The sequence below is a fragment of the Ricinus communis genome, chromosome 4, assembly GCF_019578655.1.
Source record: "Ricinus communis isolate WT05 ecotype wild-type chromosome 4, ASM1957865v1, whole genome shotgun sequence".
NCBI classification, from domain to species: Eukaryota; Viridiplantae; Streptophyta; class Magnoliopsida; order Malpighiales; family Euphorbiaceae; genus Ricinus; species Ricinus communis.
In genome coordinates this window covers 8,781,726-8,808,792 of record NC_063259.1, presented here as the reverse complement: position 1 = coordinate 8,808,792, position 27,067 = coordinate 8,781,726, and the positions used below count along the sequence as shown (strand labels likewise).

At 34.2% G+C, this 27,067-nt stretch overlaps 1 protein-coding gene across 2 annotated transcripts; it reads left to right on the top strand.

Annotated features, from left to right (window-relative positions):
• Nucleotides 1–1,080: 1,080 nt before the first annotated feature.
• Nucleotides 1,081–14,053, top strand: LOC8286560 (pentatricopeptide repeat-containing protein At4g18975, chloroplastic). Of its 2 annotated transcripts, none has more exons than XM_025156770.2 (6): nucleotides 1,081–1,169; nucleotides 2,181–2,300; nucleotides 2,639–2,782; nucleotides 4,080–4,292; nucleotides 12,963–13,158; nucleotides 13,662–14,053. In XM_025156770.2, the coding sequence occupies exons 1-6, from the start codon at nucleotides 1,119–1,121 to the stop codon at nucleotides 13,679–13,681; spliced, it is 744 nt and encodes a 247-aa protein (XP_025012538.2). In that variant the 5' UTR covers nucleotides 1,081–1,118; the 3' UTR covers nucleotides 13,682–14,053. The 2 variants fall into 2 exon arrangements, with proteins under 2 accessions (XP_025012538.2, XP_048228574.1); XM_048372617.1 differs by lacking the exon at nucleotides 1,081–1,169 and adding an exon at nucleotides 1,569–1,956.
• The last annotated feature ends 13,014 nt before the right edge of the window (nucleotides 14,054–27,067 follow it).

The following is a 27,067-nucleotide window of genomic DNA, read 5'->3' as shown; positions in this document are numbered from 1 at the left end:
ATGTTGTTAAGAAAAATGGTTTAGTGGTTTCAAAATCCAAGATATCTTTATTGCAAACAAAAATTAGATTTCTTGGTCACTATATCTCCCGGGGAACTATCACCCCAATTGAAAAGGTCTCTAGCCTTTACTTCAATTTTTTCAAAATTAGAAGGACTCCCAAAAACAAAGAGAATTTCTACAAAAAGCCATCATCTTCTAAATTTCCAAAACAAAATTCTAAAAAATATTTTAGCAAAATTACTTGCTATAAATGTGGCAAGAAGGGCCATACTTCAAAGTATTGCAAGTTTTCTAAAAAACTCCATGAGCTCCAAATAGAAGATGAAGTTATATATATATATATATATATATATATATATATATATATATATATAAATCTAGGATATGGTGGGATTCTTAAGCAAGTCCAAAACAACAAAGAATGTATTGTCCAGTTTACTTACATCTTTGGAATGATACACAAAAAAATTATTCAACTATCAAAAAAGAAATTCTTTCGATAGTTTTGTGCATTTCAAAATTCTAAAGCGACCTTTTAAACCAAAAATTTCTTTTAAGGATTGATTGTAAATCTGCTAAAGAGGTCTTACAAAAAGATATTCAAAACATAGCTTCAAAACAGATTTTTGCCAGATGGCAAGCCATTCTTTCTGTTTTTGATTTTGAAATCGAATACATAAGAGGAGATTTGAATTCAATTCCAAACTTTCTAACCAGAGAGTTCCTTCAAAAAAAGGAGTGAAAATGCCAAGAAAATCAAAAGCAAAAGAAAAAAAGTCGACAGCAAGTTCAAAGCCTGTTCAAAGTCCAAAGAAATAGATTTTACCCTTCTCTTCAAAGCCTATCCGAACCTGGACCGAAATCATCCAGGAAGAAATTGACAAAAGCAAGATAGATCCGGCCCAACAACAACAATTATATATATATATATATATATATATATTTGTTTTCTTTCTTCCCTTTCCTTTTATCCATTATTCATCTTTTTCTCTCTCTTTTCTTTTCTTCTTTTCTCCACCTTTTCATTTATTTCTTTTTCCTTTCAAATGAATATAGATTTTAAAAAATATACATAAATTAAATTATAAAATAATTTTTGAAGATACAGTAGTACAATGGTTCAAGCTCAAATTTCTAATAGAAACACTCCATCTCCAAGACCTGAGGTACTCTTTAACAACTTAACCATTTCATTCATTTTGTAGATTTATTCATTTCTCTATTATGAAATTTAGGGAGAAGTGCTACTTGTGGTTTCACTGGTTTTCTCAGCAGGGCCTTTTCTTTTTTTTAATGTGCAACTTCATTAAAGTTAGCACAACCAAGTGTACTACCACCGTCAGAGACATTTAGGTTAACCGCGTCACATCAGCACACAGAGTTGGTGCATTTGGCTGGTCTTTTCTGGCCGAGAAAATGCATGTAACCGTAGTACTTTATTGTGCTTTCCCCTTAAATTTGATACAAAATAATAATATTTTGTTGGTTACACAATGCTATTTGGACCTGTCCTCAATCTTATATTTTGGTAGTTTGTTCAGTTCAACAAATAGATAATGTCAATGCCCAGGATGCAAGGTTTTAAAAGTATCCGTTTTCTTTTTTTATTTAAAGAAAAACCTGAGTCATAAAGATTAAGAACTAACCTTCTTGTTGTGCCCTTACGCACTAAGCTATATAGAGATATTCAGCATTTTTAAAGAATCAATTTGAAGCTGCTGTATCAGCTCCAATTATTCCTGTGCCAAACTTGATGGATTACTTTTCCTGAATGACTGAATATGGCTTCAGCTGGCCTGATGTTAATTCCTATGCAAGAAAAATGGAGTGAGAAGAATACGCTAAAGAACACACTTATCCAGTAAATGAACAGTCAAGCAGCCAGAATAGGCACTTCTTTTGATTTTGGAGCAGCTGAATAGTATGATTAGAAGGAATTCAGCAGGAAAAGGAGTTAATTTCTTCATCTTTTTCCTTTCTCTAAATATTTTCACCAAGTATTAAATGTGTAATGGGCTGCTAGTTTTGTAGTTGTCTAATTAATCCCCATAAGTTATATTGTTAAGATTGGTCCCTCTCTTTCTAACTGATATTAATTTGTCATTTGTCTGTCAAGATAATTATTTACAAGGATGACACCCTGTTCTGGATTTAGCTGAAAGACTTTAGCTTTATAGGATCAAGATGATTACAAAACTACATGTCACAATTCAAACCAGAGTGGTGGAGGAGTGCAGAAAAACCAGATTGGGAAGAATGTTTCGAGGAAGGAGAAGATTGACTTTCTTTTGAAAACGGTATGCTCGTATAAAATTTCACAATCTGTTAACGGCTTTTGATGTTGCCCCTGAGATCTCAATTCTCACTTTGTAACTAATTGTTTTTTTAAATATACTTTTGTCATAACCATCTAATAGATGCACAAGTCGGCTTGTGTGCTTGCACTAACTTTATAAAAAAAATTTATATACCCTAAGCATGTTCATGTACTAAGGTATAAACTTCTTTTTTGGGAACATTTTTCAATTTAAACTAACTATGGTAACTTAAATGTTTATCTTAGATCTTAGTCGCATTTCTCCATATGCTGCAGTAAGGCTGTTTAGGAAAGCTGATGAAAACTTAATCTGTACAGCTTCTTGATCTCAAGGATAGTAAAGAAGCTGTCTATGGTGCCCTTGATGCCTGGGTCGCATGGGAGCACAATTTTCCTATTGCATCGCTTAAAAGGGTCTTGATTTTACTTGAAAAGGAGCAGCAGTGGCACAGAGTTGTCCAGGTGTGGCTTTCTGTCTATCTTTCTGTCCTGTGCATGAGAGTTGCATTATGCATGAAAACCTTTCTTCTTTTGATAAGAACAAAATTTTTGTTAAGAGAAAAGAAAAATCTCTATCATGAAAGACAACTCCACAACAGATTCAAAGACAAAAATTTGGTTTCAAGAATTCATGTATTCCTCTCCATCCTATACTTTGTAAAACTACAGAAAGCTTACAATTATACCCGAAGTTTAGCATATTTTCTACCATCAAATTCTGTCTATTATAGACCAAAAAGCAATTAAAAAATTATCATTTATTTTAGCATTTGTGTGAACTTTCATTGTAATTATTGTACATCTCCAAGATGGTTGAATAAGAAATATTCTAACAGTCATGAGGCAATTAGAAGAATAGCATTTAAGTTTAGTTTTTTCTATTTAAAAATATTTTAGGAAATCATTTCAGAAATTAAAGACTAATTGGTTTCCTTAATTCTGATAGGAAGAAGAGATAATTAGCTTACATGGTTTGAATCTTGCATGTGTTAATGTAGCATCAATTTCTTGGAGAAAAAGGTGTAACATGATGCAGAAAGAGAAAATGGGTGAAAGCAATTCTTGGGCAAACAGACCATCCAAGTCTCAAACCAAACATTACACAGTACTTATCAGGCTTAATTACCTTATGCTCCTTAAGATCTTACCATAGCTATAACTAGTGGTTTTCAATTTGAAGTATATGCCCCAAGAGGTTTTGTTTCGTCAATGATTTAGTCATTCTATAAAGAAAACCCCTAGATTATGCTTGAAAATCCTAGCCAATAGGAAGTAATTAATGATACAGGACTAAACAGTCTACAAATATCAAATATACTAACTGCCAAGGATGCTTGTTCCTGCACAAACATATTCCTTTGGTTTCAAAAGAAAATTGTTTTTGTTCCAATTATTATAAAGCCATATGGTCACTTTTATAATTTTTCTTTAATTGAGTCTTTATTTGGGTTCTTTCTTTTTTTTCTCTCTTTCAGTAATGACCTAAAACTATTAAAAAATGTCAGATTTAGTTATAAGATGAAATCTTGTCAAATTGTTGTTAATAATGCCACAATATGAATTAATGATGTGTTTAGTAATTGCAACATAACAATGCAAACACAATTTAATAATTATGATAATAATGCTTGTTGTGTCATACATGACTTTCCAGCCTGCAAATTTGAGATGATGTTTGTGATCCATTTTTTTACAATTTCTTATGAATGTGCTGTTGTGCTTTTGTAATATGTTTTAGTTTTCTATTAAAATTTTCTAGGTAATCAAATGGATAATTAGCAAAGGGCAAGGAAATACAATGGGAACATATGGACAGTTAATAAGAGCTCTAGATATGGACCATAGAGCAAATGAGGCTCACATGTTTTGGTTGAAGAAAATTGGACTTGATCTTCACTCAGTGCCATGGCAGTTATGCCATCGTATGATATCTGTATACTATAGAAACAACATGCTAGAGAGCCTTGTAAAGGTATGTTCATCACATACTTTAAGAGGAGATGCAGTTGCTTATTACATAATTTAGTTAATCACGCTGAGTATTCTATTGATTTATATGTGTCATAATTTGTCATTTAAGATCACACCTTTTCTTCTTTTCCTTTATTAAACATTAAATCTGTTCAAATTGGCATATAGAATTCATCAACAAATGGTAGAAGCTACATTTCCTAGAGTCGTGTGTGTCAGATTGAGTATAGTCTAGGTTTTTGACATTTCTTGGTTTTCGGGGGGCCTGGGCAAAAATGGCTCACTTATGGGATTTAGGTGCATTAAAACTGTGCGTGAATTATTATTCGGATGCAATAATCTATTCAATTTTCCCTTTTGAAAAAATCTAAATAGATAATCTTGTATACAATTGATAAACATTAAGACTAGGTTTGGCATGCATGGGAAAATGTATTAGAAATGGAAATGAAAAGGAATGTCTAGATTTAAGGAATCCTATTTCAAAATTATACTTAATATAATTAGATACAGTTGAAAGATATTTGTAGAATTATACGTTCAAATGGGTGCCCTTTACATTGAAGTTTGACCAACTCATATATAAAAGTACCATGAAAATTTTAGGTTCCTTGTTTAACGGTCAAAGAAACAAATACTATTTCAAGAATTGGATAGCATTCTTATTCCCAAAGCTTGCCAAATGTGGCCTAAAGAAGGCTTGATGACCCCAAGAGAATACAAATGCTCAAAATTTTGCAATCTTAGAATGATTTGGAGAATTAGTTGCTTATTTTAGCCAATTGTTTGAAAAATAAATTGAAAAAAGTTTACTAATTGGAAGATGTAACCTTATCAGTAGTACTTCTATATTATCTCCTTTTCATGTGCAACCATTTTACCCTCTATTTGTCCCCTTAGTTTCTTTATGCATCTTTCAAAATTCTAATCTCTTAATGACCAAACAAGCTTATACCACAAAAGTGCATATTAGGATCGAAATTTGACATTATCTTTTGTTACAGCTATTTCATATTAATTAGGAGTGTACAACTATACATAATAGGAGAATAATTAGGGATCTAGTTAGGAGTTAGTACTATGATTTAAATTTCTATATTAGAGATATAACTTATATATATAGATATAACAATCATTGATGAATATATAGAGAATTACTTATCACATTGAATTTTAGAGTTTAATTTACATGGTATCAAAGCCTTAATGCCTGTACCTCTAAAATTTTTGCAAATTATAAATAGTAGGGTGTTAGGGTTTTTTCGGGTCTCCCTCTTCTGGACATTTGTTTCTCTCATCGTCTAGACCAACGGAAGCACTAGCCGCCGATCGGCTTTCATATGGAGTTTCATCATCAAAAGCCTTGTGCGACTCACACGCACCACCATAAGGAAGTCGCTATAGCGAGTTAATCCCTGGTCCTTTTTGCGTTCATTTACTTATCTCGACTTCTACAACACATTCCTCTACTTGTTTGGATCAACATCTACTCGGTTTAGGATCTACTTTGGGACAGGTTTGATTCCCTAAAGAATTGCAACTGTGTTGTAGTTTTTCATTTTGTTATTAGGTTGATTTTCTAATATGAAGGAGAAAAAGTCAGTTGTTGTGACTGATTTTGTTCTTATGATGTCTAAAATCATAAAACATAAACTTAATAGATCTAATTACTTAGATTGGAGTAAAACTGCCCGGCTTTATTTGCAGAGTATTTATGAATAATCACTTAACTAATGACCCACCTAATGATGATTCAAAAGTCTCATGGTTGAGGATGATGCTCGTTTGTTTTTGCAAATATGTAATTTTATTAATAGTGATGTGGTTGGGCTAATTAATCATGGTGAGTTTATGAAAGAATTGATAAATTATTTGGAGTTTGTGTACTGTGGCAAGGGAAATACTAAAAATGCACTTATGAGGTATGTCAAGCCTCTTATCGTGCAGAAAAAAGGGACGGAACTCTCACTGACTACTTCATGGATTTTAAGAAGACTCATGAGGAACTCAATATGTTACTTCCATTTAGTACTGATGTGAAAGCTCAGCAAGCTCAGAGAAAAAAGATGTCAGTTATGAGCTTCTTGGCTGGTCTTCCTTTCGAGTCTGAGGGTGCCAAATCTCAAATCCTATATAGCCGTGAGATATCTTTGTTGGAAGAAGCTTTCAGTAGGGTACTTTGTATAGAAAATTTAGCACATGTTCAATCTAATAGTGCTATTATCAGCGACACCTCTAAATCTGAAAGACAACCATATAAGAAAGAGGGAGACTCCGGTAATCTTAGTACTCGAGAACAGGATTCAAAAAGTGTTGTCTGTTATTATTGTCATAAGCCAAGACATGTGAAGAAGGATTGTAAAATGTTGCAGCGCAAGAATCAGTCAAACCAGTTAGCACATGTATCATCTACTGATGATGCTCATGAGTATTCTAGTATCTGCAGATGAGTATGCTAAATTTTTACAATACTAGAAATTTTTAAAATCTTCATCTACTTCTATTACTGCTATCGCTGATTCAGGCAAAATGAATATATATCTTGTTTCCTTATCTTTCCAATGGGTCATTGATTCTGGTGCCACAGATCACATGACAGGTAACTTTGGTTTATTTTCTTCCTTTAAATCACATACTCCTAGTATTACAGTTACTTTAGCAAATAGGTCTACATCTTGTGTTCTAGGGGCTGACACGATTATTCTAATACCCTCAATGCCTTTGTAGTCTATTCTAAATTTACCTGATTTGTCTTTTAATCTAGTATTTATCAATAGACTTACTCGTTCTTTTAACTGTTGTCTCATTCTTTCATGATTTCTGTCTATTTCAAGATTTTATGACAGAAGATTATTTGTAAAGGACATGACTCTGGAGGCTTTTACATTCTTGATACACAAATACAAGTCTTGCTTGTTCTGGAGTAGTGATTCCATTTGAAGCACATTTTCAGTTGAGTCATCCTTCATTACATATATTAAAAAAATTTGCCCTTCAGTTTTCTAGTTTGTCTTCATTAGATTGTGAGTCTTGCCAATTTGTAAACACCATAAACGAGCTAGTGCTCCTTTTAAGTTAGTTCATTCAGATGTTTGGGGTTCTTGTCTAGTTATGTCTAAAACTGGGGTCCTAATGGCTTAGCCCTCAATTTCCCTAACTCGAATAATAAGTCAAGTACATACTTCCTTTGAGATAAGAAAATCCCTTTCTTACTCGTTACTTCAACACCTAAAAAATACTTTAGTGCCCCTAAATCCTTTGTATGAAATTGACCATGAAGAAAAGATTTGAGGGATGAAATCCTACTGGTATCACTTCCAGTAATGACAATGTCATCTACATAAACATCCAGTAAGATGATACTAGCTGCAGACTGCTTATAGAAAACAGAATGATCCGACTTGATTTTCTTCATGCCATACTTCTCTATAGCTTGACTAAACTTTCCAAACCAGGCTCGGGGACTTTGTTTCAATCAATACAAGGATTTTTAAAGACAACAAACTTTTCCATACTCCCCCTAAGTAACAAAGTCAGGTGGTTGCTCCATATAAACAGCCTCCTGAAGGTCACCATGAAAAAATGCATTTTAATGTCTAACTGATGAAGAGGTCAATTATATGTGGCTGCTAGAGAAATGAATAACCTGACAGAAGAAAGTTTAGCAACAAGAGAAAAAGTGTTAGAATAATCAACTCCATATGTTTGAGCATATCTTTTAGCAACAAGTCAAGCCTTTAACCTAGCAACAGTCCCATCAGGATTAACTTTAACTGCAAATACTCATTTACATCTAATAGCCTTTTCACCAGCAGGCAAATTTACTAGGGTTCAAGTATCATTTTAATCTAAAGTATTAATCTCTTCAATCATAATATTACGCCATCCAGGGTGAGATAGAGTTTCACGAACAGTTTTAGGAATAGAAATAGAATCAAGAGAAGCAATAAAAGAACAAGAGGATGGTGACAAATAATTAAATGACATAAAAAAGAATACCAGATAAGTGCATTAATATTTATCTTTACGAAAGGCAATAGGAAGATCATCACAAGAACTGGGAGTCGGATATGATGACGAAGGAACTGACGTAGAACATGGAGCAGGAACAGGATCCAGAGCAGGATCAAGAGGTTGACGACGAGAATAAACTTGTGTTATAGGAGGCTTAACTGGAGCAGAAGGAGGAAGATCAGTAAAAATATAAATTAGTAAATCATCATCCTCCCCCTGGTGGACAGAACCTGAAGATGAGGCAAATGATGTTTGTTCTAGAAATGTAACATCAGTTGACACAAGATATTTATTAAGATTAGGACAATAACATCTATAGCCCTTTTGTACACGAGAGTACCCAAGAAAGATACATTTGAGAGATTTGGGATCAAGTTTTGTAACCTGAGGTCGAACAACCCTAACAAAATAAGTACAATCAAATATCCTAGGTTTAATAGGAAATAATGAATTGTTAGGAAAGAGAACATAAAAAGGAGTCTTACCCGAAAAAACGGATGAGGACATATGATTAATAAAAAAACAGGTTGTAAAAACTGCATCAGCCCAAAAATGTTTAGGGACCCGTATTTGAAACAATAGAGCTCTAGTAGTCTCAAGAAGACGTCTAATTTTTCTTTCAGCAATCCCATTCTGAGACGGTGTATCTACACAAGAAGTTTGATGAATAATGCCATGTTGAATCATATAATTCTGGAAGCATTCTGATAAGTATTCTTTAGCATTATCACTTTGCAAAATTTGAACAAACACATTAAATTGTTTTTTTGATCTCAACATAAAAAGCAATAAAGAGAGAACAATTCTAAAAGATTTTTCATCAAATATAACCATGTCATTTGAGAATAATCATTAAGAAAGGTAACAAAATACTTAAACCTAGTTTTAGACACAATTGGACAAGGTCCCCAAGCATCTAAATGGACTAACTCAAAAGGAGTACTAGCTTGTTTATTGACTCTAGGACTAAAATCCTCACAATGGTGTTTAGCAAATTGGCAAGACTCACAATCAAATGAAGATGGACTAGAAAACTGAGAGCAAAGTATCTTTAATATTTGTAACGAGGGATGACCCAACCAATAATGTGCTTCAAATGGGGTCACGACTCCAGAACACGCTATAGACTTTGGTACTTATGTCTCAAGAATGTAAAGACCTCCCAATTCATGTCCTTCACTAACTTCTTCGCCATAAGATCTTGGAATAGACAGAAATCAGAAAAGAATGAGACACAATAGTTAAGAGAACGAGTAAGTTTATTGACAAAGACTAAATTAAAAGACAAATCATGTAAATTTAGAACAGATTGCAAAGGAATTGAAAGTGTTGGAATAATTGTGTCAGACCCTAGAACACGAGATGTGGACCCATCTGCTAAAGTAATTGTAGTGCTATGAGTATGTGATTTAAAGATAGAAAATAGACTAGAGTTTACCTGTTATGTGATCTCTGGCACCAGAATCAATAACCCATTTGGAAGATGAAGAAACAAGACATGTTCATTTTACCTGAATCAACAATAGCAGTAATAGAAGTAGATGAAGACTTTAGAGATTCCTAGTATTATGAAAACTTTGCCATACCAGACTTTAGAGATTCCTAGTATTATGAAAACTTTGCCATACTCATTTGCAGATACTAGAATACTCAGGAACATCATCAATAGATGATGTATGTGCTGATTGGTTTGATTGATTCTTGCGCTGCAACCTTTACAATCTTTCTTAACATGTCTTGGCTTATAACAATAGTAACCGACAACACTTCTTGAATCCTGTTCTCGAATACCAGGATTACCTGAGTCTCTCCCTTTCTTATATGGTTGTCTCCTAGATTCAGAGGTTCAGCTGATAAGAGCACTATTAGATTGAACATGTGCTAAATTTTCTATGCGAAGTACCCTACTGAAAGCTTTTTCCAACGAAGATATCTCAATGCTAGACAGGATTTGAGATTTGGCATCCTCAAACTCAGAAGGAAAACTAGCCAAGAAGCTCATAATTGTCATTTTTTCTCTCTGAGCTTGCTGAATTCTCACATCACTACTAAATGGAAGTAACATATTAAATTCCTCATGAGTCTTTTTATAATCCATAAAGTAGTTAGTGAGAGTTCTATTACATTTTTCTGAACGATAAAGACTTGACATACCTCATAAGTGCATTTGATATTTTCTTTGCCAGAATACACAAACTCTAAATTATTTATCAATTCTTTCACAAATGCACAATGATTAATTAGCTCAACCACCTCACTATCAATAGAATTACGTATTTGCAAAAATAAACGATCATCATCTCGCAACCATGAGGCTTTTGAATTGTCATTAAATGAGTCATTAGTTAAATGATTATCTATAGAAATACTCTGCAAATAAAGCCTAAAAGATTTACTCCAATCTAAATAATCAGATCTATTAACTTTATGTTCTATAATTTTAGACATCACAAGAACGAAATCAGACACAACACTGACTTTTTCTTCTCCATATTAGAAAATCAATCTAATAACATAATAAAAAACCATAACACAGCCGCAATTTGTTTTGAGAAATTAAATCTGTTCCAAACTAGATCCCACACTGAATAGATGCTGATCCAAATAGTTAGAGGCATGTATCGTGAAAGTCGAGGCAAGCAGATGGACGCTAAAAGGACCAGATTATAGTGACAGACACGCTCTCATGCCTCGACGCGTGGCAAGAGAGCAGATTCTACTAGCGGCGCGTGTGGGTCATGGCAGATTCTACTCTGGAGAAACTCTATACGAAGGCCGATCGATGGCTGACGCTTCCCTTAGTCTGGGTGGTGAGAGAAATAAATATCTAAAAGAGGGAGACCTGAAAAACCCTAACACCCTACTGTTTGTAATTTGCAGAAATTTCAAAGGTACAGGCGTTGAGGCTCTGATACCATGTGAACTAAACTTAGATATTCAATGTGAGAAGTAATTTTTGTCTATTCATCAACGATCGTTACATCTATTTATACAAGTTATATCTCTAATATAGGAATTCAAATCAAATACTAACTCCTAAGCTAATCCATAATTATTCTCCTATTATGTATAGCTGTAACTCTTAATTAAAATGAAATAATTGTCAAAAGCATCAAAAGAGAACCCTTCCTTTGTATAATTTTTTCTTAGTTCAAGTAGAACAAAACCAAGAATATTATATGTAGTGTCCTATCTCAAACCTCTTATGTACTTTGTTATTGAGGGAAAGTATTATTAACCTAAACACTAGATATGATCTCCTATTGATTTTCAGTGGCTCAACTAAAAAATTGAGAATAACTATTTTCTCAACTTATAATTTCTACAAAAAACATATTCTACTAGCAAAAATATTAACAATCAAAGAGAAAGAAAATCTAAAATAGAAAAATAAGTCTTAATTTGGTTTTTGCAGAGATTCAATAGCTTCCTCTATCAGGATAAGGAGTCTTAATTTAGGTGGTTATTAATTAATACTAAATTCTCAAATAAGTAGGCACCACAACATTAGCATTAGTAAAACAAGTGAAAATAACTCTTGCTAAACAGGAAAGTTTGTGTTTGACTGAAGTACCCATTTCTTCCTAGTGTATCAATGTCTACAATCCTAGAATTGGGGATTTAATAACCATCCATTATTCTGACATTATTTGGAACCGACAAAGTTCACTGCCCCATGGCTGGCTTAAGTGAAAAAGTTAGGTACTTAATCAGATTCCTCTTTTCAATTTATCACTGCGTGTATTGGCAAACAGTATGCACCATTAAATTAAATTATCCAGCTTTCATAATGTCAAATATTTCTAAAATATAATCTTTCCAACCCTTGAAAAATTTACAAGAAGTGTGGTTGGAATGGAATATAATTAACATGTATTGACTAATCAAATTTCGTGGATAACTTACATACATATATATATAACTTATATATATATATATATATTAATTATTCTTTCTTTATAAGATCAGTTTTAACATGTACATCTCCCATAAAACATAGACTTTTTGCACGAATATAGGCTGTATGAAAGGTATCCCCTGCCCATCGATGACGCACTCAATTCTGATCCATTGAGATTTGAAGCAGTTTCTGGGTAGGGCAATAGGTTATTGAAAATAATCTTGGATGTAATCCATTTTATATAATTTGTTGAGAACATCCTTGTTTGATATGATAATGCTGTTCAAATATGAGCAGACCTCTGGTTCTTGCACAGTGAAGGTTTTGGCTTCCTTGTTTTGAGTAAATAAGCCTTTGTTAACTTTATTTACTTATGATATTAAACTAAATTTATATTTATCAAATTTCATAATTTCAATACTAAGGATTATCAGCTGTGGTGATTTCTTGTAGGGGGAGATGCGTATACATGCATCCCCCATGTGTTCCATTTATATTTATGCTGTTACATGTGGAGGAAATTTTCAATGACCTCTAGCTATAGTTTGTTCTGGTTAAGGTATTATTGGCCTGTTAATTTGCAGTTTACATGCTTGGACTTTTCACAAATTGTCATTGTGCATGATTTGAATACTATTTGCTCAGCCAATATTGTCAGCTGAAGATGGACTGTTTGCTTTTTTCTCTTTCCCAACCATGAAATGATTTTTTGACGATTCCAATGGACTAACTTATATCATCATTTTTATTTTGTAGCTTTCCAAGGGCCTGGAAGCTTTTGATCATAAACCTCCTGACAAATCAATCGTGCAGAAAGTGGCAGATGCATATGAGATGTTAGGTATGCTTGAAGAGAAAGAACGTGTACTCCAAAAGTACAAAGATCTTTTCAAGGAGACAGAGAAAGGACGTCCCAAGAAATCTAGAAGCACCTTAGCCAAGAAAAAGTCAGGTAAACCCTATTCAAGCATGATTTTGTTTTATTAACTCTCCTATTGCTATAAAGCGTAATTTTCAAACTGTCTAAATCCTCCCAAGTATTAGATAAAAAGTAAAATGCCCTGCAACAATATTTTAATAAGAACTAAGGTGACGAAGGGCTTTGAATAAATCTTAAAGTTGTGCATATTGGAAAAGCTAACAATAGTTGTCCAAAAATATTATGGTCAGTACAAAATGGAGTTAACTGCATTTTCTAGTTTCAAGCAGCCATCTAGTCTTTAAGTTAAGGCAGAAGCAAAAACCTTGCCTGATGTTATACTTACGAGTTAATTTACATCTGCAGCAAGGTCTGAGACTTATTCTGAACTTGGTGCATACAATAGGTTTTGTTGTTAAGAGTTCATCTTATCTATATTACTGCTCATGTTCAAGCGGATATCAGTACACATCTGTGTTCTATACTTAAGGGAAGAGATGGGCTCTTTTGACCATATTCTTTTTATGCTTATACAGGGGATACGAGAAATGCATAAAATTCAGATGCCAATGCTGATGACTAGCAGTCAAAGTTCATCATCAGATGTAAATTCCCTTTAGTCTATTTGCAACATACAAAAGGGTAATATTTCATAGAAGAGCATCTTTTCCGCTCGCTTCTACCATTTTCAAGGCTTTTAAAATTCCGAGCAGTTCTAGCGTGGTCTAGTCACTACTGCTTAATGCAATGGGAGACGGATGTAGCCGGCAAAGATATATAGATTGAAAGTATTTTAGTGGTAGTGTCTCACTATGCTTTCATTGGTGGAAGACTAATTTTTCAGGTGGAACATCCAGCAGGAGGCTGGTATAGTGCTGTTTGATATCTTGGCACATGGTGCAAATATGCAGTTATTACAAAATACTAAGCAGCAAGTCCCGCACACCTATAATCAAGGATTGAGAATTAAATGGTTAATTTTCTTTGTACAAAATACGTTTGAAATTGTTTGTCTAATTATTTGCAGCATAAACGATAGAAATTCTTTTGAATCTGGGTAGCTTTTTCGCATATTTTTCTCTTCCCCTCGACTCTCATCTGGCAGTGAGAAAAGCTTCAAAGTGCTTGAGGAAAAGATTAGAGAATGTCAGAGAGTTTAGAGAAATAGCTTAAAGTGAATATTGATTGATCTAGGGAGTTTGTATGGCCTCTAAAAGTCAAAAAGTCAAATAATTTTTTTTTAAAAAAAAATCTTAGAATTGAAGTCTGCTATGTTTATGTAATTAAATCATCGGTCACGACCGTAGATCGCGCTCACAATAATGGTATTGCCCTCACGAAAGATGAAAAATTTGGAGTAGGAATTCATTAGGTTTTGTGATCGTGATTTGGTATCAAACTTGCAATTAAATTGAAAGTTTTGGATAAACATGCATAAAAAGTGATGATATGCATTTGACATATAATCACATGATCAAATCTTAATGTAGATGAATATTGAAGCTCATGAAGTGACAAAGTCACGAGTATTCTCAATCAACCATTGCGTTAAATATATAATTAATTATTTATTCCCAATGCTCAATCAAATTGCAAATGCATGATATGCAATGAAGTACTAAAAATATTATTTTTCCAATGTGTTGTTTTTGGAGTAAAGAAAGAGAGTTGAATTGGTAATTTTAAATTATAAATAAAAATAAACAAATACAAATAAAATATTTGAACAACAAGAACACAAAGATTAAAAGAAGCTGATTCCAGTGTATTTTTATTTTTAATTTTATTATTTACGAGTGATTCTTGTATCACTACATTATTATCACATATTGTGCACTTTGGTCCCTATAACCCCGATGGTATCGGTTAGTAGTTTTTTGATTTCATTCGAACCTTAGAATTGTAACACTGGCCAACCATCACTCACAAGTAATGAGAGAATTTCCTCAGTCGCATGGACCCTTAAGTGGGAAGACAAGTCAAAGAAGAACACGTTTTACTTGTGGGAGCCTTATTATTCCCAAGACTCAGCTCACGGTAATGACCGTAGTAATCTTTCTTAGGAACCCTATTGCTTGGTATTTGAGATGTTTCTCATTATAAGTACTTTAGCCCATATATTGGAAAGCCTTGGCCTAAGAACATGTGGAATTAGGCCCTAGGCCTAAAATATGCAGGCTCCATACTATACTGAAAAACATTGCCTTATTTATTTTAAATCCGCTTTGAGAGTTTATGGCATAGGCATCAAGTCTACTATCCCCTATTAGTAGGAAACCCATGCCTAAAATCTTAGGAAAGAGAGACTCACCATGAACCGAGTGCGGGAGTAATAAGGTTGGAACAATTATTTGTATATAAATATTTTTGATAACTTTTTCTTTTTTCTATCCTTGTTCACAACATGTGCATCATGCATCATACTAACCTTTTGATTTTTAGCCATATAGGTACTCCTTTGGGTTGGAAGAGGTAAGATAGTAGAAGGTTGAAAAGAATACCAATCTCACAGAGAATCCGGATTGTATTAGAGCTCATTAAAAAGCCAAGACATCAAGCTTCCACAAGTGAGACTAAAGCTACATCTAAAATGGCTAATGAAAGAGCTAACTAACAAGATCTCGAAATCCTTAAGAATGCTGTCATTAATGATCTAAGGGGTATGATTCGGGAGGAAATCCAATAACTTTTGGCTGGGATAGCTGCAAATCAAGCCCCACATGCCGCTCTGATTGCACCAGCTAGTCCCCTTGCCATTGTTGGTCCAGTTATGGTTGCCTTTAAAACTACTGTTGCAACTGCTGCTGCCACTGCTGCTGCTGGTAATGCCAATACCGAAGACCCTCCGTTGTTGGTCTAGTTATGGTTGCCTTTGAAACTACTGTTGCAACCGCTGTCACCACTGCTGCTGCTGCTAATGCCAATATCGAAGACCCTGCTAGAAGAGGAGTGCCCTAGAATTTTTGAGATTTTGATGAATATATATTGGACCAAACTAAAAAGGACACTACCCTTGCCGCCAATGAAGCTAAAGTAGCTTAGCGCTAGGCTTGATAGGATGCAAGGCATGTTGGAAATTAAAAGTTTAGACCCGACCTATGATTTTAAAAAACTAGTGTTGACAAGCGAAGATTGCCTACGAAATTTAAGATGCTTGAGATGAACAAGTTTAACAGAACTGGTGATCTGAAGGTTCATCTAAAGCAATATGTAACTATCATGGAACTACTCAATTGAGTAGGACTCAAATTGATGATGGGCTTCAGGTTGAAGAAATAAAAAATGATAAGAGGAAGATCGTGCGAATCGGTGGAAGGCCGAATTATCAAGCTAGAGGGAGTAGGACTTTAGATGTGAATGTTGTCTAGCAACCGAGGAACATTCCAATTTCAAGCAACCTCTCTTAAAGATTTTTGAGAGGTTAGAGCAGAATGACAATGCTCCAACCGACCAACCTAAAAAATCCACTTAACCCAAATGCACCTAGTTACAGGCCTATCACCGAGTGCAAGTTCCACTAAGCACTCTGCCACCACACAAACAACTATATTTGGTTGAAACACGAAATCCAAGACCTCATTTGATGCAGGAAAACTAACTGACCCTGATCAGCCCAATATTAGAAGAAACACCCTATCAAACTATAACAACACACCAACCCCAAATCAAGTGTCCATGGTCACCCTTGACTTTAGTGAAGAGGAGGTTATGAACTCTTTCAAAGACATATCCTAATCTAAGCCAGAGCTAGAGCCACAAGCAATATGACCCACAAAGAACCTTTACCAAGCAGGGGCATCACTATACATGGTTTTCTAACATTTAAAATAGAGCAGGAACTCAAGCCCCAATCACTAAAGAACACTCTTAAACCTCACAATGTCAATATTATGAGTATCACCAGGTTTTCAGGTATGTAATGGACTAGTACAGTCTGAAGCATGAGATTCAAGACTTGATTGACTGTAGGGAATGGCAAGTTGAGCAACTTCCTTGGTATGAATGTGAATACCTATTAGGACAACCCTCAGGCAAATTTGATTTCAAGGTCTTCTATTCGAGGCATCCTTCAGCTGACATTCGAATTGAGGATGTTGTGCCGAGTGGCTGGATATTAAATGATAAGCAAGTGGCTTGTGAGCCTTATCTTTTAGAGGTATGGAATGAGAGAGAGAAGAAATTGGTTTTGGCTATTGAGATCTGATATAGCTTTAGGGATGAGTGTGAAGTCTAAGATAGTGGGGCAAAAGATATATGGGTAGACACCAACTCTGGTGAACAAGTGGGTAAAAGTGAAGACACGGGGGCTCAAGAGTTGAAGCAGGTCAAGAAAGCTCCTAAAGGGAATAATGGGTTACTAGAGCAGTTAAATAAAGAAGAAAAGATAGCCGAAATCTAGGAGCTGTTAATGCACTTATCAGATCACAGAAAGGCTTTAATCCAAGCGTTGTCTAGTATAAGCATTAGCACAATAGCTACCCTTGAGGAAATGATCAAAATGGTAATGACAAGACCGCCAAAATGATCACTTTCTCGGATGAAGATTTACCACTCGAGGGAAAAGACCACAATAAGGCTCTTTCTATAGCAGGAAAGGTCAAAGGGAAAAGAACTCTATGTGTGGTGGTGCATGATGGGTCAGCCATCAATGTGTGTCCTTCTCATATACTCTCTAAGTTAGGGATGACTACGAAAGACCTAAAACCATCAGATATAGTTACAAGAGTCTATGATGAAATAAAAAGAGACGTGGAAGGAACATTCTCAGCACTAGTAAAGACAGGTCCTATTGAATCTAGGGTGGAGTTCACCGTCCTAGACATCCCAGTAACTTTTACACTATTATTGAGGAACCATGGTTCTATGCCCTAGGAGGAGTTCCTTCCAATATGCATCAAAAGGTCAAGTACCCTTATATGAAGGCGAATAGTAACTATCAACGCCGAGGGTGGTATGGTTGTCTCAGCCATTCAAGAAGTTGTTAAAAAGCTAGAAGCCCATACTAGATTCTAAGTTGCTATCCTCTACGAGGACTACATGGATCTTAAAGTAGCTATCATGTTCAAGAAAATGGATTTCATGGGTGGAATAGGGCTAGGAAAGAACCGATAGGGTATCGTAGAGCTGCCAAACCTTAAAGGTTAAACACGGGCTGAGTTACCATGAGGATGAAGATGAGGGCAAACCAAAGGATAAGACTCTAAAAAATGTATTCATCTAGGAGTATAAGCCCTACCCTAGGGAGTCTGAACCTGTTACAGTAGCTGGGACTGAGGTGTAGGGATTTGAGATATTTAAGAACCTGATCATCAATAAGATGGTCGAGCTGAGCATCAAGGAAGTCCTAAGAAGGTCGCCACTAAACTTGAGGAGCTGAACCTGGAAGAGTTCATTGCTCTACCTGAGAAGATGAATCAATAAGAGCTAGATGCCGTGATGGACGAGCACATTATTGATGTATTTTATGATGATGTAATAACGTCCGATCTTTATGAAGATAATGTTTCTTTCACTTCAAAGATCAATGATATGAACAATAATTTTGAAGAAAAATTCGACATATAATATAAGGCCCAAAATTAAGAAAAACTCTAACTAAAGATATAAATAAATTTATAATAAAATTAATTTTGAATGTCTTAGATAAAATGGTTGAATACTCCCCTTAAACCAAGTTCCTCTCATGACTTATGAGCTTAACCAATTTAACCAAGACTGGACTATCATGAGCTTCACGTTCTTTCCCATGATCTATCTTTGAGCTAATATTTTGTATGAAGCTTGACAAAGCATCTTTAATACTCTTAGCCTTAGCTCTAGTCAAAGGTCCTCTAAAATTGGTCAATGGACCTATTTGGCTAGTTGGACCACTCTGTTGTTCATCACTAGGAGTTTGGAGGGATATTATGACTTCGCGGACCTCACAACCAGTCTAGGAGAATATACTATACTTCATTCATCAATCCGCTACTAGGGCTCGTGCCCTTCGATGATAATACCATGGCTTAGGTTTGTTCTTGACTTTGTTGAGTTTCCAATTTCTTTTTTCTTTTGCTCGACTACTCATTTAGCTATTTTGCTATATTTCATCCATCGTGAGCCTCCAGCTCCCTAGTCGACGAAGGGGTGGCCTACTTGCCGCTCCAGGCCTTCTCATATCCCGGGCTCCTCCAACGGTGCTACATCTGAGCACCTCCTACAATGATGTTAGACGTGGTACCTGTGAGCGTCGCATTTCTCCCAAACTTGATGGTATTGTATTGGAGTCCCATTGGTGCCATAGAGCATTATCTTGCCATGGAGCACTGTCTCCCTCTGAAGTTCACTTCGAGTACTTGCACATACTTAAGTTGCATTCCTGTTGATATTTTTCATCTTTTCTTTTTCTGAAATGTTAGTAATATAAATAATCATATAGGTTCAGAGAGATCAGTTTGAGCACGTACATCAGTTGGACTGAGCCACGAGGAGGCAGTTATTTGTCCTCTATAAGGATTGTCAGGTAAGGATCAAAATAATTATGAAATGCAAAATATATGCATGTATACATGTATGAAATGGCAGGTGGATGATCGCCAATGCCATATCGAGGCCCAGCAGCGTAGGATCAACACTCTAACGCTATAGTTGTCCACTCTACAAACTCAAGGGATGGATACTGACTTTGACGAGGGGATCAGGGATTCAGGTAAGAGCTCGGACTTCTAATTTTACTACCATTTTTTGTATTTTTTTTCCTTTTTTGCTACTTTTCTTTAGAACTCCAACTTTTGAGATATAATATCCCATTTTTTTGTGTTTAAAAATCCATGCTTTACCATGAACTTCTTCTCCATATTGCATATTTTGGATTTACATATGACCGAGGGTAGAGGAAATGCTAAGAAACCCTCAAAAAATTGCAAAATCACATGATGACATCTACAGTTGTAGAGTCTGAAATAAACCATGACTTAAAAAGTGCTAAAGCCCTCTAAATTTTTCTCAAAACCTTGACTGGTGATGAATGGACCAGACTTGGGGAATTCCACCTTTCCTCCTTCAAGGCTATGCAACATACTGTGGGTGGTAGTTTCGGGTGTGCACCTAAGTGTCTTTAACGACTATGGTATTGTAAGGCTTTTCAACCTAATCGGGATAATGCTAACTAGTCATAGAGACTAACGCGGAGATAGGAGTCGACGAATCCAGATATGGATCCAGAAGCCAACTTCCTTATTTGTGTGTATTTATCTTTAATTTTATTGTTTAATGGACTATTCCCTATAAATGCAATAGGCATGTATTACACATCAAGTGCTAAATCATGTGGGGTCCTCCTGAATTTAGCCCATTTTATTAAAGCCCAGCCCATGCTCAAAGTTTTTAACCTAACTTACTAGTTAATTATGTATAAAGCCTTCCTAGTGTAATTACGAGTTATGCTTTGATTTCCAACCTTTTAAGCGTAATGGGCTACTTTTTTTGAAAAGGACTAATTAAGTGATCTTAAACCTAATATGGTCCAATTAACCTAACTAAAATATGGCAAAGCCCACTAGGTCTATGTTGATTTTAGAATTTAAGCCCAATTACCTTAATTTACTTGATGGACTACAATTTTCATGTCAGGTCCAATTTTAAAGCCTATGACTATATGTCCGACTTTAATTAGACAATCATACATCCATATATTTAGCATCCATCCAAAATAAGACAAGAAAATAAAGTGCATAAAGTAAATCTAGCTATTACAATCCTCTATAACTAAAAAATGAAAGGAAAAAAAAACACCTAAAACTAGTTACAACACATAAAATTGCACAAAACTTGAAAACTTGGCCCACAACAGCACACAACTAATCGATCTAGGACTTAGAGCCGATCGACTGAATGCTGGGCAGATCAGCTCTAAGAGGTTTGGCAGGTCATTTTCGTGATTTTCTCCAATTTTCATTCCCATAATCTGAATTTTACATGCACAAGAAATAAAAGATCAACTAGGAACGCATGAAACTAAATTGAAAGTGCAAAAAAGACATAAAATTAAGTGAAACTTAATGTTAGAGTATGCCCTAAAGACAAAGAGTTGTTAGATGATTTGTGTTAATTTATACATCACAATTGATGGCATGCAATTATACTAAAGGCATTTTTCAACTCTAATGATACGAGTAGTCGGGTATTATTAAGGAATAATCCAAACCGTTAGAGATGAACACCATGGAATGTAAACACAAATGTAAGAAATTTTATAATGATGAGTTTCTCATTACATATGTTCCTAAACTTTGTTCACACTAAAGGTTGATTAAAGCACGTTAATCCTTCCTCATATTTGGGTGGTCATGATGCATTGCTAGATACCAATCTTGACCTATGAAATATGAATTAAGTTAATTAGAGAATTAACATTGAATTAAAAGGGTTTAATTCATAATTCATTTACAAAATGTTAGGAACCTTTTGGGTCACACACAAATAGGCTTAAAGTTGAGATTAAAATGAGGCTTAAGATTGTGTTAAGCTTATATATATTGGGCCAAATTAAAAGTTAATTAGTTTAATACATATTGGGCTATAATTTTCGGCTATAAGGTTTCTATAACTATGCTTATGTATTAATTAACTTAATCTAAACAAGTCCAATTAAGACCTAATTTAAGAGTAAGTAAGGTTTTGCTTGTTATACTAGGTTAAACCCCATGTATATATATATGGAGTATCATAGGCATCTAGGGTTAATGGAGGATGCCATAAAAAACTAATTAATAAGATTAATTGAGATTCAACCTAGCTTGGAACTAGCATTCACTCTTCATCATCTCCACACTCTCTCTTATGAAGGATTGTTCATAGGAGATTCCAACTTTGAAGCTTGTGTGAATTACTATTAGAGGCTGAGTAGCTTTAAAGTGCATCAATCATCCTTGAAGAATCAAGAATCAATAAAGCAAGATGCACTTATTGGAATAGGCAGCACACACCCTTTGTAATCCTTCTCCATCTTTTGCTTGTTTTGTGTGTTATGACTATCTAAATTAATGAGATCCTTGGTGGGAATAAAAAAATTTTAAATTGCTTCAATTGTACCTTTTTTATATTTTAATTTCAATTCGCAACAATTAAATCAGAGCCGCCATTGATTAATTTAGTCATAATGGTTGCATAATTGTTAATTGATCATAAACATGCAAATCTGAAATTTCTAGGCTATTTTAGAGTTTTTGTTGGTTGCTATAGGTATACTTTGAATTTTTAGGTGATTCCTATTGCATATGAATCCTAAGGAATAGAACTTATGATATGGAGATTTTTAGAATTTTCATTTGATTAGAGTTTAGGCGTTCGAAATATGTACCATCTGCATAGATAGCTTTTGATGTGATCAACAACATCCAATCTCTAATCAAATTTGGATAGGGAAATTAATTGAAATAATTGCATGGGTAATTTTTACAACAACTTCTTTTAAATATTAGATGTTCAAAATTCGTTCAAAACAATTTGGAATTGGATTCTTGATGATCAAAGTAAAACTATGCACATACTACACATTTTAAGGGTTTGACATGTGCATGTGTGTATGGATTTTGATTTGATTTGATCTTGGACAACAATGGATATGATTTAGAAGATGAACAATGAACCTTTAGATTTATGAAAATTTAAGGTTTGATCTCTGTAAACACTATATATGCACACAATATACAAATCAAGTGTTGATTTGATGAGTTATATGCATAGTATGGGTTGCTTGTTGGAATTCGGCACATATGTGGTTCTTGATCTAATGGAAAGCCTTTTAAGGAAGAACGTCGAATCTAGATCATGCATAAGATAAGCTCTTGAAGCAATCTTGAAGGTTGATTTGAATTTTGATAATGTTTCTTCCATAGTTGCTTTGTTTCTTGATGATTACCATGTGAATCTTGATTATCTTGAATTGTTTTTTAGAAAATTTGATTTTAATTGATGATGGATCTTGATGAATTCAATTAATTCTGGAATTAATGTGATTAATTAGCCTTGTTAGATCTTTAAATCTTATTAAATAAGAAATGTCCTTGTTTGTAGGGATTTCTAGATGAAGCATCCTAGTTCGCATGTGACTCCCTGTCTTAAGACATATTCTAATTGTCTTAGGATTATAATTACTTATCATAATATGATTAGAAGATTAGCTAAAAGGTTGTCTTAATTAATACAAGTACTATAAATCCTTTAAGATAAGGACTTGTAATTTTAGAATCCTAGTTGGACTAGAAAGTTATATAGATTAAGATAAGAGTTTGACTTTTGTCCTAAAATTTAGACATGGCCGAAAATTTAAGGAATTAAAGAGGGATTTTATTTTTAAATTGATTTAATTAAATAAAGTTTTTCATTAGTTTTTGTTAATCTAGGACTTATGTCTTAGTGTCCTAGTATGACTAGGTTGTTTGTCTTAATTAAGACATAAGTTTGACATTATCCTAAAAGAACACAACATTAAGATTAAGAATATTTTAAAGGGAATTAGTTACTAATTAAATCTGATTTAATTAATTTTAGTTCTCTACAACTTTCTTCAACTAAGATTAAATCTTGGTTTCCTAGTATGACTAGAATTAGTAATGTTTGTTTAGTCAAAGGTTGACTTTATGTCCTATTTTTGTTTTGGCCAAAAATTACACTATACAATATGGAGAATTTTTTTATTTTCGAATATGATTTAATTGTTTTAATTTTTCATACTCCATCTAGTCCTAACTGCATGCAATGATCAAATAACTTGAATTATGTTGTCTTGATTCTTTTATTTGCTTTATATAATATGATTATATTTGGCAATGATGAATGGTTATAGACTATAAGGACCAATGTGATTGTGTTGAATGGTTGAATGTTTTGATTTGGTATTTCTGAAGTAGGGACTGCGTTCCTTGCCTTTCTTTAAATTTCTCTAGATTGTAAAATTCTTTTCTCATCTAACTCCCCTTAAATGCAACTCAAGTTTCTCTAATTCTTATGTAAATGTTATATATAGTTTTAGATTAGTTAGATAGTCCATAATTATCCATAGTAGTTTGACATGCTTAGCTTATCATGGCAAATCATGAAACCCTTACATTAAATATTTGTATGTTTATGCCAAAACATGAGACCTTAATAACTGCTTAATAACAAATTCCTCGTTCAATATTAAGTCACATATTAAGAACATGATTAAGTTACCTTCCATAATTAAAATAGGAACGAGAGCCTTGTTCATAGGTCAATTTTTTGAGCAAACTCAAGGTTGCTCATTACCTAGGTATGTTCTCTATTTTAATTGATGGGTCTTTGATATGGAACCTCTAAGGTAAGCTTGAGAACCCCTTTGATTATTATGGACCCCCACAACATTAACTTGAAAACCCCAATAACAATTCAATCTCAACCCTTAAGAAGGTTAGAATTCAGATTGCTTAGAAAGATAATCAAAGATCTAGAATAAAGAAAACTTGTTTTCTAAATTCCAGATTTGAAACACTCCATAAGAAGGTGATCAACCTACTTGAATGTTCATTTAGCATGTATTCAACTCAAGAAACAAAGACAAAAGCAAATAGCCCTTTGGTTGTAATTTATCAAAATCCCCATGAAATTCGTTCTTGGCCTTTATATAGTCTTTACAAGACAAAAAACTCATACCCTAAAATAAACAAACTCAACTTATGGGCTTTAACATAAACAAGTTTGGACAACCCATTATCAAAGCAATAAAACTAATAGGCTTCTAAATTGACATGTTTAAACAGCCCATTATGATAGAAATACAAATATTTAATTCCACTCAATTAAGAAGGCTAAAAACTAAAAACAAACTTAAGTAGGCCCATTTTGAAGTTGAACTTGAATTAAGTTGTAAATAACTTTATTTGATCTTGTCTCCAAGCCTTGGATTCCTTGCAGCCCATTACAAGCCAAATTCACCAAATCTTATAGATGACTAATTAATGCTTGTTGAATCTTCTTGGCTCGTGATCTTGTTATAGGTCCTTGAGGCAGAATAATTGGATTGACAATCTCCTCAATTTTATCCTTGCTTCCTTAGTCATGGTCATCCTCTTGGTGTGTAGGCTGTTCTATAACATTTCCCCTCTCCTCAAAAAGATTCGTCCTTGAATCAAAAGCATCACCTACATCAAAAGGACTCAAATCAGCCACATTAAATGAAGCACTTACATTGTACTCACCTGGCAAATCCACTTTGTATGCATTGTCATTAATCCTTTCAAGTATTTGAAAAGAACCACCCCGCCTTGGGTTCAACTTGGATTTCCTTTGGTGTGGAAACCTTTCTTTGCGAAAATGTACCCAAACCCAATCGCTAGGTTAAAAAATCATTGGCTTCCTTCCTTTATTCACACGTGAAGCTACTTTAGCATTTTGCTTTTCAATCCTTTCCTTAACCTGCTCATGTAACTTCTTCACCAAATCTGCCTTTGAATTACCATCAATACTCACAAATTTGTTAGGTGGCAATGGTAATAAATCAATAGGAGTAAGTGGATTAAAACCATAAACAATTTTAAATGGAGAATATGTAGTAGTGCTATGAACAACCCTATTGTAAGCAAACTCCACAAAAGGTAAACAATCCTCCCACATCCTAATATTCTTTTCTATAATTGCCCTAAGCAAAGTAATCAAAGTCCGATTAACTACTTTAGTTTGGCCATCAGTTTGAGGATGGCAAGTAGTCAAGAATAACAACTTAGTTCCTAACTTTCTCTATAAAAAAGGGAAAGTTATCACTAACAATGCTCTTAGGTATGCCATGCAAACGCACAACTTCTTTGAAGAACAAATTAGCAATCAATTTAGCATCATCAGTTTTATGACATGGTATAAAATGAGCCATCTTACTAAATCTATCAACTACAACAAAGATACTATCATGACCCTTCCTAGTTTTAAGCAATCCAAGCATAAAATCCATAGATAAATCAGTCCAAGATTCAATAAAAACAGGTAATGGTGTATATAAACCATGCGGTTTCAACTTAGACTTAGCCTTTCTACATGTTATACAATGCTCACAAACCTTATGCACATCATGTTTCATACCAGGCCAAAAGAAATGTTCTATCAACATATCGTAGGTTTTATTTACCCCAAAATGACCTATCAAGCCTCCTCCATGTGCTTCCTTAATTAACAATTCTCTCATAGAACACTTAGGAATACACAATCTATTTCTCTTAAACAAGAAACCATTAAACAAGTAAAAATCATTTGAAACAGCCCCATTACCACAAGATACATATATATCATCAAAATCATCATCATTAAGATATAACTCCTTAATATGCTCAAAACCCAACAATTTGGCACTAAGAGAATTAATTAAAGTATATCTTCTTGACAATGCATCAGCAACCACATTCTCTTTACCTTGCTTGAAGCTAATGACATATGGAAATGTTTCTATGATGATAAAGTTAGTAATATGTGTAAGGGTGGCTAAAGTGTATAAGTGTGTAAGATTGCATGTACATATAAGTGTGATGTCCCTATTTTTTATATAGACGCTGAAGGTATTTTAGTCTATTTAGAAGAGAACTCCACATTTGTAGGTCGTCCTAATCATATTAGGATTTGTACTCTTGTTCATCTTCAGAGTTCTATATCGGGTCGGACTCTATGACTAGAGTCCTCTTAAGACACATTCTCTTAAAATCCCAGTCATAGTGGATATCAATCTTTGGTCAACCCCACTTTTCTAGGATGGGACAGGCTGGCTTATGATGCTCGACTATCATTAGTCCCCCCCCCTCTTTTCTAATAGTATTTATGCTCAATATTCCTCATTTTATTACGCTTAGTAATTCCTACACGATGGTGAGTTTTGACATTTTTAAAGCATTAGATCGACATATTACTTAATCAAGAGTTAAGCTCAGCTATACAGTTTTGAATTTCAAACATTTGTAAC

What these genes read in the sequence shown, in the direction of transcription:
- LOC8286560 (XM_025156770.2), top strand. Translation starts at nt 1,119, where the DNA reads ATGGTTCAAGCTCAAATTTCTAATAGAAACACTCCATCTCCAAGACCT. An exon ending in TTGACTTTCTTTTGAAAACG is followed by an intron (nt 2,301 to 2,638) that starts GTATGCTCGTAT and finishes TAATCTGTACAG; the next exon opens with CTTCTTGATCTCAAGGATAG. An exon ending in CTTAGCCAAGAAAAAGTCAG is followed by an intron (nt 13,159 to 13,661) that starts GTAAACCCTATT and finishes ATGCTTATACAG; the next exon opens with GGGATACGAGAAATGCATAA.